At 54.6% G+C, this 16,830-nt stretch overlaps 1 protein-coding gene across 2 annotated transcripts in view; it reads left to right on the top strand.

Annotated features, from left to right (window-relative positions):
• ZC3H7B (zinc finger CCCH-type containing 7B) overlaps positions 1-16,830 on the top strand; it is a 62,871-nt gene that overhangs the window by 28,555 nt on the left and 17,486 nt on the right. For both annotated transcript variants that reach the window (XM_072843785.1, XM_072843786.1), the window contains 8 exons: positions 1,375-1,533; positions 4,379-4,459; positions 5,261-5,317; positions 11,755-11,797; positions 12,388-12,578; positions 12,928-13,249; positions 14,428-14,486; positions 15,278-15,377. In XM_072843785.1, coding sequence (XP_072699886.1) covers positions 1,375-1,533; positions 4,379-4,459; positions 5,261-5,317; positions 11,755-11,797; positions 12,388-12,578; positions 12,928-13,249; positions 14,428-14,486; positions 15,278-15,377 — 1,012 coding nt within the window. The remainder of the gene's footprint in view (positions 1-1,374; positions 1,534-4,378; positions 4,460-5,260; positions 5,318-11,754; positions 11,798-12,387; positions 12,579-12,927; positions 13,250-14,427; positions 14,487-15,277; positions 15,378-16,830) is intronic.

Below are 16,830 nucleotides of genomic sequence, written 5' to 3'. Positions count from 1 at the left end.
TCCCCTCCAACTCTCCTCACTCTGATCAGCACATCCCCCAGATGCCCTGCTGAGCAGGCTCAGCCAGGTGGGCACTCCTTGAGCCTCTGCAGGGCCGGCTTCTCCTCCTCTTCCTCCTCTTCCTCCTCCTCCTCCTCCTCCTCCTCCTCCTCCACCTCCTCCTCTTCCTGTGCGAGTCTCACCATCCACTGCCACAGCTCTCAACCCCAGCTTCACCACAGACTCCCCTGGAGAGCCTTTATTTTTTTTTTTTTTTTTTTAAAGATTTTATTTATTTATTCATGATAGTCACACAGAGAGAGAGAGACAGAGAGGCAGAGACACAGGCAGAGGGAGAAGCAGGCTCCATGCAGGGAGCCCGACGTGGGATTCGATCCCGGGTCTCCAGGATCGCGCCCTGGGCCAAAGGCAGGCGCCAAACCGCTGCGCCACCCAGGGATCCCTGGAGAGCCTTTAAAGTACTGATCTGTGACAAACCGAAAATGGTTTGTCATGAGCCTCAGCCTCACCCCAGGTGAATTAAGTTAGACTGTCAGGGTGGCCTGGGGCAGTGGCAGGAGTCTGGACAGTCAGGGCTGAGAACCACTCCCCTCATCACTGCTGCCTCTTTCTGCAAATCCCTGGCCTTCCCTTTCCTCTCTCCTGGGCTCCCTCCCTTCCTGTCTCCCCCAGCCTCCCTGCCTTTTTTAAAGATTTTATTTATTTACTCATGAGAGATACAGAGAGAGAGGCAAAGACATAGGCAGAGGGAGAAGCAGGCTCCATGCAGGCAGCCTGAGGTAGGACTCAATCCCCGGTCTCCAGGATTACACCCAAAGGCAGGCACCAAACCGCTGAGCCACCCAGGTGTCCCTCCCCCTGCCCCCTTAAAGCTTGGGCCTCCACCTCATCCCTGTCCTGCTTGCTTACTGACCACATCCTCTGGGAAATTCTGCTGTGAGCTCTGCAGAGGACCTAGTAACCCCTCTGCAATCCAGAGTGGACTGTTCTGGAAAAGCATGTGTCTACCAGATGCCTATTCATACCGTCTTCCGTCCCCTGAGCTGCCTTCATGATTCCCCTTCTTCTCAGAGGTGCCTTTATTACTCTTGGTCCATGGTGCTCTGAGCCCAAGGCAGATAGAGTAGATGAGTCTGAAACACCACACTCGTCATTGTTAGAATTTGAAGGCCCCTCTACTCCAGGAGCCTGCCAGGGTGTGTTGGTTGCCCTCGACCAAAGAGTGAATGCCAGAGCTGTTTCTGGGGCTCTGGGGCCCCCCACCCCAACCCTGGTCCTCCAGCATCCTCCGTCTCTACAGGGAAGGGGGCAGGAGACCCCGGCTGGAGGGAGGGAATAGGCGCCCACCACTGAGCCGCCCACCCCTCTCTGCAGGGCCTGTATGAGAAGGCGCTGGAGGACAGCGAGAAAGCGCTAGGCCTGGACGGCGAGAACATTCGAGCGCTGTTCCGCAAGGCGCGTGCCCTCAGTGAGCTGGGGCGGCACAAGGAGGCCTACGAGTGCAGCAGCCGGTGCTCCCTTGCCCGGCCCCACGTGAGTGCCCCGCGGCAAGGGTCTGGGCTCTTGGCTCTTCCTTTTTTTTCTAGATTTTTTTTTTTTCATGAGAGACACACAGAGAGAGGTAGAGACACAGGCAGAGGAAGAAGCAGGCTCCATGCAGGGAGCCCCATGTGGGACTCGATCCCGGGACCCCAGGATCACACCCTGAGCTGAAGGTGGACTCTCAACCACGGAGCCACCCGGGTGCCCCTCGGCTCTTCTGAGCCTGCTTTCTCCTCTGGGGCTCTCACTCACATGTACGATAGGGACCCTGAGCTCTGGTTGTGTTCAGGCACTGCTAAAAATACACCGTGTGTTAACTCACCTAATCCTTGCATCACCCCTTTGAGGTAGATACTCTTATTATCCCCATTTTAAAGATGAGGAGAAAAAAAAAATAAAGATGAGGAGACAGGCACCGACAAGAGATAGGAACTTACCCGAGATCACAGCTGGAGCTCACCCTTGAACCCAGGCAGTCCGATTCTAGGGTTGGCACTCTTAGCCTCTGTACTGTACGGGTACAGGGTGGCAGTGAGGACCAGTAGGGGTGCCACATGTGCTGGGATCCTGATGTCCAGGCATTTATTAGGTGGGGGAGAGATGGAGAATTGACCTGTAGTGAGCCTTGCTTGCCCTGACACACACACAGTGGGACACCTGCCCCCTCCCCGTTTATTCATCCATTTAACAAGTATTTACTAAGCACCCACAAATTTCCCAGATCTGTGCCCTTCAGGGACCCACAGTCTGCTAGGAGATGTGAAAACAGTCCCCCCAGTCTAGGCCTGGCTCTACTGTGACTCCCAATATGACTTTGGACAAAACACTTCCCCTGTCTGCATATCAACTCCATGTCTATAAAATGCTCCTCCTACTTTATCTCTGAAATAATGAGTATGAAAGGGCTCAGAAAAGGCTCAATTCTGCCCCAAAGTGATCAGGATCTTGGAGGGCTCCCTCATGGGAGGAAAGTAGACTTGAGTGGGGCCAGAAGAAGCAGGAAGGATCTGGGTGGTCAGAAGAGAGGAGAAGCTGGGTGCACAGTGGTCAAGGACATGGGTGTCAGAGAGCTGGGTTTGGATTCCAATCTTGGGTCAGCCATTTACTAGCTGTGTGACCTTGAACACACACAGGTTAGTCTCTGTGAGCCTTCATTTGCACCCCTGTCAAATGGGGGTGATAATATGCCATGCATCACTGGGCTATGAGGATGGAATCCAAAAAATCATACCTCAAGGCAGTTGGCACAATAGCCAGGCATAGTAAGTTCAGAAAACATTAACTGTTACTATACTTTTTGTTTATTATTTGTGCTTCTCCAATTCAATTTAGTTCATAATTGAGATATACAGACAGTATATCTTTCTTTCTTTTTTTTTTTTTAAGATTTTATTTATTTATTCATGAGAGACACACAGAGAGAGAGAGAGAGGCAGAGACACAGGCAGAGGGAAAAGCAGGCTCCATGCAGGGAGCCTGATACGGGACTCGATCCCGGATCTCCAGTATCACGGCCTGGGCTGAAGGCAGGCACTAAACTGCTGAGCCACCCAGGGATCCCCAGTATATCTCTTTCTTATGACAGTAGTCCCTGAGATATACAGAATTTTCTAGTGTCTAGTATTTTCTAGATATACAGGTCCACATCCAAGTCTCATGTTTACCATTCATGGGCAGGCAGGGTCGCATTTACCCCACTGTATGGGTGAGGATGCTGAGGCCCAGAGAGGCTGCTAACTTGACTAAGGAAAGTGCCCAGATGAGAACTTCTGACTACGAGGTGGGGGATTCCCCAGCTTTCCGGTCTTTGTTGGCAGATACTGGTTGAGCCCTGCTCTGTGCTGGGTACTGGGGACCAGTGATGACTAAGACTCTGGCCCTGGGCTGTAGGAGCTCATCAGGTAGGGAGATAGACAAATACGTGGGATGTTATAACATCCCTGTGGCCCCTTTGCTACCTGGACCATGGTCCTACTTCTTTGTTTACTGGTTGGTGTTCACAGCTAGATAGGAGCCTCCATGAGGCCCAGACCCTGTCTTCCTGTGACGGTGGTGTCCCTGGCTCCTAGCCCTTGCCTCGCACATAATGCGCATACAGTAATACACCTTTGGAGGGAGGAAGGAATGCTGGGTGCTCTTACTGAGCGCTAACTGTGGGCCAGCCACGTTGCAAACCTCCCACATTCTCTCTCCTATGAGCCTGGGCACCACCCACATGTCCTCCCTTGCAAAGAGTTCCAAGACATTGTGTGGTGAAAGAAGCAAGTTGTAGAACAATAGTCATAATATGATCTCACTTATGTAAAAAAAAATTTAAAAAAAAAAGGAGAAAATCCTCACAAAGCAAAACCAAGCATCCTTTAGAGGTCCGTAGGCACATATGTAAATTCCTAGAAAAGGTCCATAGGGAAATAGTTCAGACCACAAGGCATGTTCCCTCTGGGGAGGAGCCTAGGGTGAGGATGGTGGTAATGCAGGGGAGCAGTTGCTCTCTCTGCAACATTTCAGCCCTCTACAGTGACACTACTACTTGCTGAATTTTAGAAATAAAAAAGATAATCTAAGAATCCAAAATAAAAATTATTCCTTTCCCCTTCCCACAGTAAAAGGAAAGAGGGAAGCATGAATTCTGGTTCAGCCTGACCACAAATGAGCTGTGTGACCTGGGCAGCCAGTGACCCCTCCTGGGGCCTCACTCCCTTGTCGATAATGCGGGAGTAACCGTGGATGTCCACTCCCCCCCCCACTCCTTTGAAGTGCTGCTCAAGGTCTCCGGAGCATAGCTCTGTGAGCTAGGGCAGACTGACCCACTCTACCCTGCGTCTTGCTGTTGCAGGATGAAAGCGTAACTCAGCTTGGTCAGGAGCTGGCTCAGAAGCTTGGGCTTCGAGTTCGGAAAGCATATAAGAGGCCCCAGGTAGGTGGGCTCTGGGCACTGAGGGTGGGCGGGGGTGCAGATGGGGAGGTCTGAGGGGGGACCAGGCACCTTCGGACAGAAGCGGGTGAGGGTGGCCGGGGCCAGGTCAGGACAGAGGGAAATGATCTTCCCCCCTGTTGCCTGAAAGTCTTGGACTGACTTTGAGAACCTTTTGGGAAAGCAAAGAATGGCCAAAGCTTCCAGTTTACCTTAGATGCCAGCTGCTAAAAACCTGCTCCCCACGCCCTGGCCAACTTAAATGCCCCCAGAAGTGGCCTGAGTTGACACTGGTGTCCTTTGACCTTATGTTCTCAAATAACCTCTGTATGGGGCTTATTTGAGACCTTGGTATCTGGGTGGCTCTTTCAGATCCACATTTATTCATTTGGCACCTACCGTATGCCAGGAAGCCGCATGTAGGAGAGGGTATGGCTCTAGAGTCAGCTGTGACCTTGAGCAGCTTAGCTCTCTCTCCCCTGTGGTTTCTACATCTGGAACATTGGAATAAGTATGTCCACTTCAGGGGGGTTCCTGGGAGGATCGCAATGAAAGAATGTTTGATGTGGCACCTGGCACACAGTAGGAACATGTGTGTGGAAGTCCTCTGCCTGGGTCCCAGAAAATGCCTGAATCTGACCCAGAGACAGGGCAGGTAACTTCCGGCAGGCCTAGGGGCAGAGGACCTTAGGGTACTACAGACCCCAGCTGCCTGTGTTGGGGCCCCTTCTGCTGCCCTGGCTAATGGGACACTAAGTGTGTTTCTGGAATGTTCATCTCTTCCCACTTCTCTGATCTCTGCAGGAATTGGAAACGTTTTCTCTGCTCAGTAATGGCACTGCGGCTGGCATGGCAGACCAGGTAGGTGGGGGCCTGGACCCCAAGCCTCCCTCCCTGCCTCCAGTACCAGCCTATCACGAGAGCTTTGGACTCCCTCTGTGGGGTATACAGACCCGAGCGGTAGGTCCGGGGCCATCAGACCAAAGGGTTGGGCTCCATCTGTCCCAGTCCCCACCGCTGGGAGCCAGGCACCTGCCCTAGGAAGAGGGCATGACTGACAACCTGGGTCCGGGCCAGACTCAGGGACAGCTCTGGGGACGCACAGCTCCTCCACCTCGTAGGAGAAGCCTCCTGTGACCACAGGGCAAAGTGTGGGGACAGGCTGTGGCTGCTGTTGGCGGGAAGCCTGGGTGGCCTGGTCCCAATTACCTTTCTGCTCCCCTCCCCAACCCTTCCTGCTGCTGTTGCTTTGCTCCCCAACAGTCTTTCGCATCTAGGCTTCCAGGTCTCTGACTTCTTCCCTCCTGCTTACCCTACTTTCTCTGCCTTTTTATTTTCAAGTCCCAGCTAAAGCACACCCTCCACCCCCACTGAAGCCTCCTGGGTACCCCTGCCCGAGTGACGGCTGGGGAGACGCGTGAAAGTGGGGGGCGCAGAGCTCACACCTGGGACTCCCACAGAGAAGAGCCCAACCTGCTGCGTGCGGGCTGTTCTTGGCAGAACCTTCATCTCTGAGCCTCAGATTTTGAATCTGTGAAATGAGGGTGTTCTGTCCCTAGGCCAGAACAAGGGAGCATGCCCTGAGAAGTGTGGCACCCGAGGGAGCTATAAGAGGTGGCTGCTGATATCACAGCATCATCCTAGGTTTTAGATGTCCTCACTCCCAGGGCCAAGACCCTTGTACAACCCTGGCTCATCCTGGGGGTGCTGACAGGGGCCCAGTACACACGTTGGACTCTCCCACTGCTCACCACACATGCTCAGCTGGACTTTGAGGCTTTGAGGAAGACAAAGGACAGGCTGGTGGAGGCTGGAGTCCTGCCTCCTTGTTGTACATAAGGGGAGACAGAGGCACAGAGTGAGGAGCGGACTGTGCCAGCATCACACAGAGACGGCAGCAGGCCTGATTGCCTTCTGAGTGTTATAAGGCTTTCATCCGTTCACTCAGCAAACTCCCAGGGAACCCCTGGACTGGGCACTGGGGCATAGCTGAGCTAGGCAGGTGCATCCTTGCCCTTGGGGACTTCCGGGTGCCAAGGGAAGCAGATGTGGATCTGCCTGTAGAACATTCCTCATGGATTATAACCAGAAATTTTGTGGCCTGGCACATACTGGATGCTCATAAAAAAAAAAATAAAAAAAAAAAACCATACACACACACACACACACAAACACACATATATATGTATATAACATTTTTCTTTTCTTTTCTTTAAGATTTTATTTATTTATTCATGAGAGAAACAGAGAGAGAGACAGAGACAAAGGCAGAGGGAAAAGCAGGCTCTATGCAGGAAGCCTGACTTGGGACTCAGGATCACGCCCTGGGCTGAAGGCAGCATTAAACCACTGTGCCACCCGGGCTGCCCAGTTTTTTTGTTTGTTTGTTTGTTTGTTTTAAGATTTTATTTATTTATTCATGAGAGAAACAGAGAGAGAGAGGCAGAGACACAGGCAGAGGGAGAAGCAGGCTCCATACAGGAAGCCTGTATAACATTTTTCTATAACAAAATGCCATGGACTGAGTATATAAATGACTTATAAATGCCTATAAATGACAGAAATTCATTTCTCACAGTTCTGGAGATAGGAAGTCCAAGGTCAGGGTGTCGGCAAATTTGGTATCTGGTGAGGACCTGCTTCCTGGTTCACAGATGGCATCTTCTAGCTATGACCTCACAAGGCAAAAGGGTCAGGGGAGCTCTCTGGTGTCTGTGAATCCCATTCATGAGGGTTTCATTCTCACAACCTCATTACCTCCCTAAGGCCACACCTCCTAATACTGTCACCTTAGGGGATAGGATTTCAACATATGAATTTGACATACATTGAACATTTGACAGATATTTAGACCATAGCAGTGGACGAAAGACCGGAGAATTGTAAATAATTTCACAATGCCTTAAGGGAGGGACTCCTTACTCCTATTACAAAGGAGAAACCAAGGCCCAAGAAGTTAGATGACTTGTCTGAATTCACTGAGCCTGGGGCTAGGTACGTGGTAAACAAAACATTCATGGGATCCCTGGGTGGCGCAGTGGTTTGGCACCTGCCCTTGGCCCAGGGCGTGATTCTGGAGACCTGGGATCGAGTCCCACATCGGGCTCCCAGTGCATGGAGCCCCTCTGCCTGTGTCTCTGCCTCTCTCTCTCTCTCTCTCTCTCTGTGACTATCTACTAAAATAAAAATTAAAAAAAAAATAAAAATAAATAAAAAAAGCATTCATAGTTCCTGCCCTCCAAGAGCTCATAGTCCAGGGTGAATGGATACTAGCCTGATAATTTCTGGTTACAAACCATCACGAGAGCTGTAAAGGCAAAGTGTGGGGAGCCACAGGCCATTGAAACAGGGAGGTTTGATTTAGATTGGGCATCAGTGACCTTTCAAATGAGACCTGAAGGTTGAGGAGTAAGCAGGGGCATGGTGTGCTGGTAAAACTGCATTTCAGACAGGGGATGGTATGTGCAAAGGCCCTGAGGCTAGGAGGAACTCAGAGTATGGGTGGGACCAAGTGGAGGGGAGGCAGGGCTGCAGTGGGGCTGGAATAATAGATAGAAGCCAGAGCATCTTGCACCTGGTGAGGAGCTGAGTCTTCATCAAAGGAGTGTTGAGAAGGCATTGAAAGGGAAGAGTATTGATTCTGTTCATTAATTCAGAAGGGGCTTATTGAGGGCTTCTATGTGCTCAGGATGGAGTTGATTGAGGTACTGGATATACAGCAGAGGGGAAAATAGCCAAGGAGCCCCACCCTTATAGAGCTTGCATTGTAACTGGAGGAGACAAAGAAAAAGTCATCAGTGATGTGGAGATGAGGGCTGGGGAATGCTGGGGCAATTGGTTGCAGTTTTAAACAGTGAACAGGGAAGGCCTCAATGAGAAAGAGACACTGGAGCAAAGACCTGAAGATGAGGGATGTGCCTTGAGGAGGTCTGGGGGGACCTGGCAGAGAGAATGGCCATTGCGAAGGCCCTGAGGCAGGAGAGTGTCCAGTGTGTGGAGAGAACAGCCAGGACGCCAGGGTAGCTAGAGGGGACAGCTAGAGGCCAGGGTGTAGGGCTCCTCTTTCCTCTTGCTGGAGGTGATAGGGAGGCAGGGAGTTATTCAAGCACATCTTATTCAGAGTTCTTGGATATCATTCCTGGACCTGAAGAAACTGGGACTCCCTTCCATTTTCTGCTGATAGTGGCTTGATTGCACCTTATAGAGCTAGGGTGGGGTGACCCTGGCTGGATACTTGATGGGGTGTCCTTGCTCCTTCCTTCCCCTCCCACAGTGACTGCCCTGATTAAATCCACATCCCACTCTTCCAGGTCAGGCTGGCCTCCCCTTCCTGTCCCCCAAGGTGAACTCTGACAGCCAGGCCTCTGGTCTCTCCTCAGCATAGAGACCCTCAGTGATTGTTAATTTAAGTGACTGTTTGAAAGTAATCAACTCCAGTTACTCTTGTCTGGCATTAGGCTCCCCAGCAGTCTAGTTCCCATGTCCCTGTCCATCTTCACGCACCAGACAACGTGCATGTATGCATATCTCCCGGGCTCCGCAACAAGCTCATGTGAGAGCAGGACTGTGGGTTCCTCTGTTCCATACGTCCACATGGCACCACTTTGGAGTCAGATGGGTCAGGTCTCCGCTCACTGATGGCATGTCTCCCAGCTTTGGGTTCCCCTCTGAAAGACAGAGATGATGGTGCTCAGTTCCCGGGGTGCTTGTGTGGATGACATGAAGGCAGGCATGGGAAGCCAGTAGCCTGGCACCCGAGGCAGGTTAGGGGCCCCTCCCCATCCTGTTCCAGCCCAAGGCACACATCTTTCCTTGGTGTCAGGGCTGGGGGAGTCTCCAGGCTCCTCTCAGGCCGGTGAGTGAGGGCACAGCGAATCTGCTGCTCATCACAGCAGGCAGGACCATGGCAAATGTGGCTGGGTGCCCAGCTCCACAAGGACCAACCCTCAGTGTCCATGGAGTCTGCAGCCTGGGGACCACAGATGGTGGCACCCATGGCAGTGGGCACCCAAGCCGCTGCCAAACTGTTCACCCATCCCTACAGCCACGCTGGGGCCCCCACCGCATCCATAGGGGCCAGGGCTTGTCATGGGGATGGGGATCTGGGAGGAGCCCAAGCAGAGGGGACTCTACAGTGGAGAACAGGTCAGATCCTGCTTCACTGGCCAGCATGGTGCTGCACACACGCATCTACACACTTCCGTATCCACATACCACACACACACACATCCATAGCCCACACTTACACATCCACAGTGGTCCCACACTTACACATCCACAGTGGTCTAAGGATACACGGAATGGAGTATGGGGAGTGTGCCAACCAGATCCCCTGCCCTGGAGCTTTTACACAGACATTGTGCGTGAGCCTGGCCATAGGCATCCCTACAGGGCTCTCCAGCAGGGGAGTACTGGTCCTTCAGCCAGTCAGGCACCCCACACGTGTGCCTCGTAGTGGAGACTCATGAGCAGCACCCACAGGGAGCTTCATGGGACCTGGGGATGAGTCGGGCATGCAGGGTGCCTGTGCTGGGGCTGCGTCTCGCCAGTGGGAGGGGCACAACACAAGGAAAGCTGTGACTTCTAGGAACACATAGAACCTGAGGCGGCCTTGGTGGAGAGGACTTCCCAGAACCTGAGTGGCAGGATTCAGGCAGGTGGAGAGGAGGGAGCAGAGCTCAGAGCCAGAGGACCTGCTTGAGCACGGGCCTCGGGGCAGGAGAGGGAGACTCGTACCCTCTGAGACCACAACACTAATTCTCCCCATGGGAGTTTGGAAGAAGCTGGGCTTTGTAGCCAGGCATGCAATTAGGTTCAGGTCTTGAGTCACCCTTATCTGAAGCACCACTCCACCTCTCAGGGAGCTGCTAGTGCCTGCCACTTTGTGGTGGCTGTAGGGTGACAGTGAGTTGCATATGAAAGCCACCGGCACAAGGCCTCTCAGAGAGGAGGTGCTCCGGAAACCTGGTTGCTGTGTGAGTGTCATGAAGCAGGAAACAGCAGGGAGAGAGGAGCCAAACAAGATGGGCTGGAGCTGGGTGATGGGCAGGGTGCCTGGGGGCCGTGGACAGCACTGGGCAGGGAGATGCACAGCCATCCCTAGAGATGCTCATCTGGCACCTCTTTTCCCACCTTTCATGTTTCATAGCTTATCTGTGAGAGCAGCAGCCCTGACCCAGCATGGCAGCCCTGGTTTGTGCAGACACCCCCTAGAACACTGACCTGCCCATCTTTGCCATGCAGGGGCCAGGTGCCAGGGCATGAGAGGGTGTTCTGTGCAGGGGAGGGGAAGCAGCGCAGAGGCCTGGGGCTGGGGTCGGGGCAGACTCCCAAGTCCCCAGTCAGACAGCCACTCTCTGGCCCAGGAGTGGCAGCTTCCCTGGACCAACATCCCTGTGGGTGAAGGGACAGCACCTGGTAGGGCATCTGGATCAAGGGCTGAACTCGATTGGCCATGAAGTGCTGGCCCGGCTGGCATGAGGCAGGGCGCTGGGTACATCTGGTTGCTGTTAGTGCCACCGTGGATCCACGTGATAGGATGGCTAAGGAGTGAGGCCCTGGTCCTCCTGCAGCTGTCGGCGGGTGTGCAAGGGAAATGGGGTCACTCAGGGCCCTGCCAGGGAAGGAGGACTTCAGCTGGACCATGTAGGACTCCGAGAAGGGGAGGATGTGCCAGGATTGAAGAATTACTCAGGCCGCAGCCAGCGGAGCACATGGGACATGGGGGAGGCCAGAATGTGGAGGCTAGTGGACAAACACCCAGTCCATCCAGGCCAACTCCTGACAGGCACAGGCATAGACCTTCCTAAGGTCTATGCAAACATCAAAATGATTTAAAACTGTCCTAGAAGGCCACGGAGCAAGCCCAGGCCCAGCTGCCCCTCCAACAGCAGGTCCACGGGTGGCGGTGGGACTCCGCCTGGGCTCATTCAGCCTGGGGCTGTGACAGGGGAGGGGACACTGGCATGGCGCTTTTGTCTTTGAGCTGCAAACTATCCATGCAGGGCACAGAGTAGGAGTGCCAGGTAAAACCCCCGCCACCCTCCCCAGGGTGTGGACCCTATCCTGTGATGGGTAAGGAAACTGAGGCTCAGAGGTTAGATCTCTTATCCCCGGGGGTGCCCCTCTAGAAAGGGGCAGATGTGAGGCTTGTCCGGCCCCTCTCCCCTACCCCCTGGCCCCTGCCTGTCTAGCCCTGTGCTTAATTCCAGCAATGGTCCCTGGGGTGGAGGTGGGGCAGGCATCACAGCCTTCCTAGACCACATCTGCCCAACCCCCTGTGTCCTTCCTCTCCACAGGGAACTTCCAATGGATTGGGGTCCATAGATGACATCGAAACAGGTAGTGTCCCTGATTTGAGGGCCCAGGGTAGAGATGGGTCCCTGGGGAAGGGGAGGCGGGGTGGTCACCCCTCACAGCCGGAACCTGAGGGCTCCCTGCCCTAGCGACTCCCTGCAGCATGAAAGAAGATAGTGGGTTTGGGAGAACACGCTCCCTCTCAGGCAGGAGAGGGTGAGGGCCTGCCACATAGCAGGGTAGCGCTGCTCTTGTCTCCTCCACTCCAGGCCAGCGTCTCCCCCTACTGGGAGTCCCCTTCTCTCCCTCACTGGCTTCCAGGGAGGGTCACGCTTACCAAGCATCCCTTAGGGAGACCGTTGCTTCCCCCAGGTAGGATGTTCAGGCACTGAGCCAGGCCCCTTCGAGAAATACTGTGGGACTGAAGGACCCGCTCCTGCTCGGCAGCGGCCGGCCTTCACTCTGACTGAGCCTCCAGCCCTGGAGTCAGGCCAGCAGGGCAGGCAGGGTTCCTGACAGGAGCTGAGGAATGGAGGGAAGGTGTTGCGTGAGGACCCGAGGGCCCTGGAACACCTCCTGTCCGTCCCCCCCCACACCGCCTCTGGGGGCTGCTGATCCCACCTTCCCATCCACAGATTGCTACGTGGACCTGCGAGGCTCCCCTGCCCCGCTCCCCTCCGCCCCCACGATGCCCCTGTTCCCTCACGTTCTGGACCTGCTGGCCCCCCTGGACAGCAGCAGGGCCCTGCCTGGCACTGAGAGCCTGGACGACTTCTCTGACGGGGATGTCTTCGGGCCGGAGCTGGACACCCTGCTGGACTCACTGGTGCGCTGGGTTGCTGCCCTTCTTCTGCTCCCCCGAGCCCCAGCCCCACCCAGGACCCCTGCACATTCATCCTCCCGTCCCACCAGGGGTGGAGGGAAGGTCCCATCCCCATGTCACAGTTGGAGAAACTGAGGCCTGAGGAGGGAAAGGGACCTGCTTGGGGTACAGACGTGAAGCTTGAGAACCCACAACCAGAGGGACCATGAAGATCCCTGGCTCCTCTCCTGGGATGGGTTGGGGCCTGAGGTGCAGAGGTATCACCTTGCCTGGGACCTGCAGTGCCTGATTCTGCCCAGGCCTGGGTGGTCAGGTTCTCCTCCAACCTCTCCTTCTGTTCCCCACCTCACAGTCCCTGGTCCAGGGTGGCCTGCCTGGCAGCGGTGTGCCCAGCGAGTTGCCCCAGCTGATACCTGTGTTCCCCGGTGGGACCCCACTGCTGCCACCTGTAGTGGGCGGCACCATCCCCGTCTCCAGCCCACTGCCCCCTGCCTCCTTTGGTCTCGTCATGGACCCCTCCAAGAAGCTGGCCGCCTCCGTGCTGGATGCCCTCGACCCCCCAGGCTCCACACTGGACTCCCTCGACCTGCTGCCGTACTCGGATACCCGGTTGGATGCCCTCGACAGCTTTGGGTCGACCCGTGGCTCCCTGGACAAACCCAACTCCTTTGTGGGTAAGGCCTGGGTGGGCACCTTCACCCCCACCCCCTTGACAGTTTTCAGAGTGCCACCACATCTCCAGTCTCTGAGGAGTGGAGTTGGGATTACAGTTCAATTCAGCCAAAGCCCAGGCCCTCTCTCCCCACCGTGGTCCAGGGCCACCGCCTCTGAGTTACTGGGTCTCCCTCAGTGCTTGGCCCAGGGTGGGGCTGAGGCCAGAGGGGCTGGGTGTCTTGTTCAAGATCAAACAGCAGAGCTGGGACTCACAGTATGGTGCTCTCCACCCAGCCTTCTGGGGCCCTGGGGTCGCCAGGCTGGTAGGATCCCATGGGAATGATAATAAGGCTGGGGGAAGGACTGCAAGGCCACAGGCTCACTCTGCCTCACTCTGATCGGGGTGCCAGGGACCCAGAGAGGAAGCAGACCTGTCTGGGCCTTCACAGGACCAGCTTTCAGACAGTTGGACCTAGGCCAGGGTGCTCATGACTCGGGGATTCACGAGGCTTCAGGAGCACAGATATGCTTGACTCAGCCCTGGGGCTGTGGGAGACTTCCTGGAAGGCTGAGCAAAGTCTTTTTTTTTTTTTTTTTTTTTTTTTTAAGATTTTATTTATTTATTTCTGAGAATACACAGAGAGGAGAGAGAGAAGCAGAGACACAGGCAGAGGGAGAAGCAGGCGCCATGCAAGGAGCCTGACGGGGACTCGATCCTGGGTCTCCAGGATCAGGCCCTGGGCCAAAGGCGGCGCTAAACCGCTTGAGCCACCGGGGCTGCCCTGAGCAAAGTCTTAAAGGAGACAACCCTCTGCTGATGGAGGGAGCAGTATGACACTGGCTTGTGTGGTGAAGGCTGGCCACTGAGCAGAGTAGTCAGCCAGAGGGGAGGGTGGCTTGGGTGCCTTGAAGCCCTAAAGCTGGTGTCAGAGGACCTTTGAAGCTATGCTGAGAGCTTGGGCTTTCTTCCAGGGGCAGTGGCGGCCGTGGTAGGTATAAGGACAGGGTACACATGCTCGGCTGGGACATCGCTCTGTCCCTGGGCTGTGGCCTTGAAGGTAGAATCAGGGGGTCAGCACACATAGTAGAGGATCTGTGGCCTGCATGGTTTCTAAAGTTAGAAATGCATACGAAAAAGTCCCCAGAGGACTTCTCACCCCTTTAGAGCAGGACAGGTGACCCCTGTGTCTTCTTGCAGAGGAAACCAACTCACAGGACCATCGTCCCCCAAGTGGTACTCAGAAACCAGCCCCCTCGGTGAGTACTTGGTGCAGATCCATGACCAGGTACCTTGTGCCCTCCCAGGGGTGAAAGGGAAATGGTGTGGGTTCTAGAACAGAGGTGAGCCTTCTGTATGGGATGATGTGCTGCATCCCCCAGACACACCCTCAGAATGGGTGGGCCAGAGGTTGCCTCTCCCTGGCTCTTCCAAACTGAGCCACATGCTGGGAGGGTGAGCTGAGGGCACAGCCCAATCCTTGTCTGACAGAAGAGGACATTGAGGCTCAGAGGGGTTAAGAAACTTTTCCAGGGCTAAGAACATCCTGTTCTCTAGACTCAGCCAGTTCTGAGTTTAGGAGAGCGCTTGAGCAGGTGACAGGCAGCCTGTGCTCTGCACTCTACCCCTAGCCTAGACACTAGCTGTGTGGCCCCGGGAAGTAACCTAACCTCTCTGAGCTTTGCCTTCTTCCTCATCTGCTAATGCCTTGGGGGCTTGGGAGATAGAGGCTGGGAGTGGGGAGGGCATGCACACAGGACCCAGTTGAGGCCATTCCTGTTTCTATGCTTTTATGTTGGGCTTTTGCTCAAAGGAAAGGTTGTAGGACAAGATCACTGTCACCCATGCACCCCCACTAGGCTGATCCAATCCCAATATTATAGATTCTGGATCGTAGTATATGGAATTCCCTGGCTGGGAGGGTAGGAGAAAGGGGAGGGTGCTGGGCTATAGTTCTGCTCTTGGGTAGGATTGGCGGGGGAGGTCATAGAACCCCCCAACCTCTGGAGGGAGTCCAGTGCCCAAGATGGCCAACCTCCTCCCATCACAGCCAGAGCCCTCCATGCCCAACACCGCCTTGCTCATCAAGAACCCCTTGGCTGCCACCCATGAGTTCAAGCAAGCCTGCCAGCTCTGCTACCCCAAAACAGGTAATGTCACACCTTCATTCCTCCACCCCTCTGCCCAGAGATACTGGGAATCTCAAGAGTGTAGCATCCCAGAATGACAGACCCTTAGTGTACCAGTCAGAGATAAGTGCAGGAAAGCAGGAGCCCCTCTAGGTATTTTGAACAGATAGGGGTGAGAGTATAGAACAGGGGAGTTTGGGGCTGCTAGAAAGGCTGGTGGAGCGGAAGCTGGGAGCCTCCACTGGCCTCTAGGCTGCTCCTCCACAAACCAAGGACCAGAGGCGGTTGTGCTGCTCTCACACAGGGGTCAGGGGCTGCTGGACCTTCTGGCCCATGTCATAGCCACCCACAGCCCAGAGGCTGGTACCTGGCCATAGAGTGGAGTCCAGCTGGCTGCTGCAGAAACACATTAGCCAGAGGAAATGCAGCCCACACCTCGTGCCACCTCTACCTATCAGTGTATCTCTCCCCTGAGTGCATCTTCCTGGATGAATGCAAACCTTGCCTGGAACCTGGGTGGCAAAGGAGTCTGGGCAGTGTATTTCCTAGAGTGCCAGCCCCCAAATCCAAGGAAGGCTACAGAAGCAGTTCAGAATAGATGGCCCCTGCCGGGCAGCACTTTTCAGTACACCTGGAATCTCAGAATTCTAATCTAAGACTCATTTGCCAGAATCCCTGAGGTTTTAGTGCAATATTGTTTTGGGATGCCAGGGTTAAAAATTTTAGCAGTCTAGAATTCTCCATCTCAAGTGTACTAGAGTTGAAAGGACCCTAGAGGTTGTCTAGTTGTTGTCATCCATCCACTGCAGGACCTTCTCCTTCATCCCCCTGCCACATACGTGAGAGCCATCCCACCAAAGCTCCCATGGACTTGCAGGGGCGGGGAGCAGGGCACCATCTTGTTGGATGGGTTTGCCCGTGATGAAGTTCTTCCTCACATGGACCTCAGACTGCCTCCCCAGTCCGCATACCCGCTGCCTCTGTGCTGGGAAAGCTGACTAATGCCATATGAAGTGCTACACACCTGGTGCTGGCACAGCCAGATCACAGGTGGGGGTCCCCACAAGGACTATTTCTCCATCGTCAGAGGAGAGGAGGCTCTGGGTCAGAAGACTTGGCAGGAGCAGGGAAGGGAGGATAAATCCAAACAGTGCCCTTCCAGGCAGGACAAGAAAGGGGCAGGTCTGTTCTCTTCTGGGCGCTGTCTTCATGACTCCTTCTAGGGAAACACTGAAACGTCTGGCTTGCTGGAGAGTCAGAGTGGTGATGGAAGGGGAGGGCAGGTGCCTAGAAGGGAATCCTTGGAGAGGGTCTCTCCTCGACCCGGGCCCCCTGTCCCTAGGGAGCATATGGCTAGGAAGGGGGTGGCAAGAATGGGCGGGAGGCCCAGCTGAAGGAGGTGGGCTATTTTTTCTTTTTTTAAAGATTTTATTTATTTATTCATGAGAGACACACACACAGAGAGAGAGGCAAA

This window comes from Canis lupus, chromosome 11, assembly GCF_048164855.1.
Source record: "Canis lupus baileyi chromosome 11, mCanLup2.hap1, whole genome shotgun sequence".
NCBI classification, from domain to species: Eukaryota; Metazoa; Chordata; class Mammalia; order Carnivora; family Canidae; genus Canis; species Canis lupus.
Note: the sequence above shows the minus strand (reverse complement) of the source record. Positions and strands in the feature narration are given on the sequence as shown.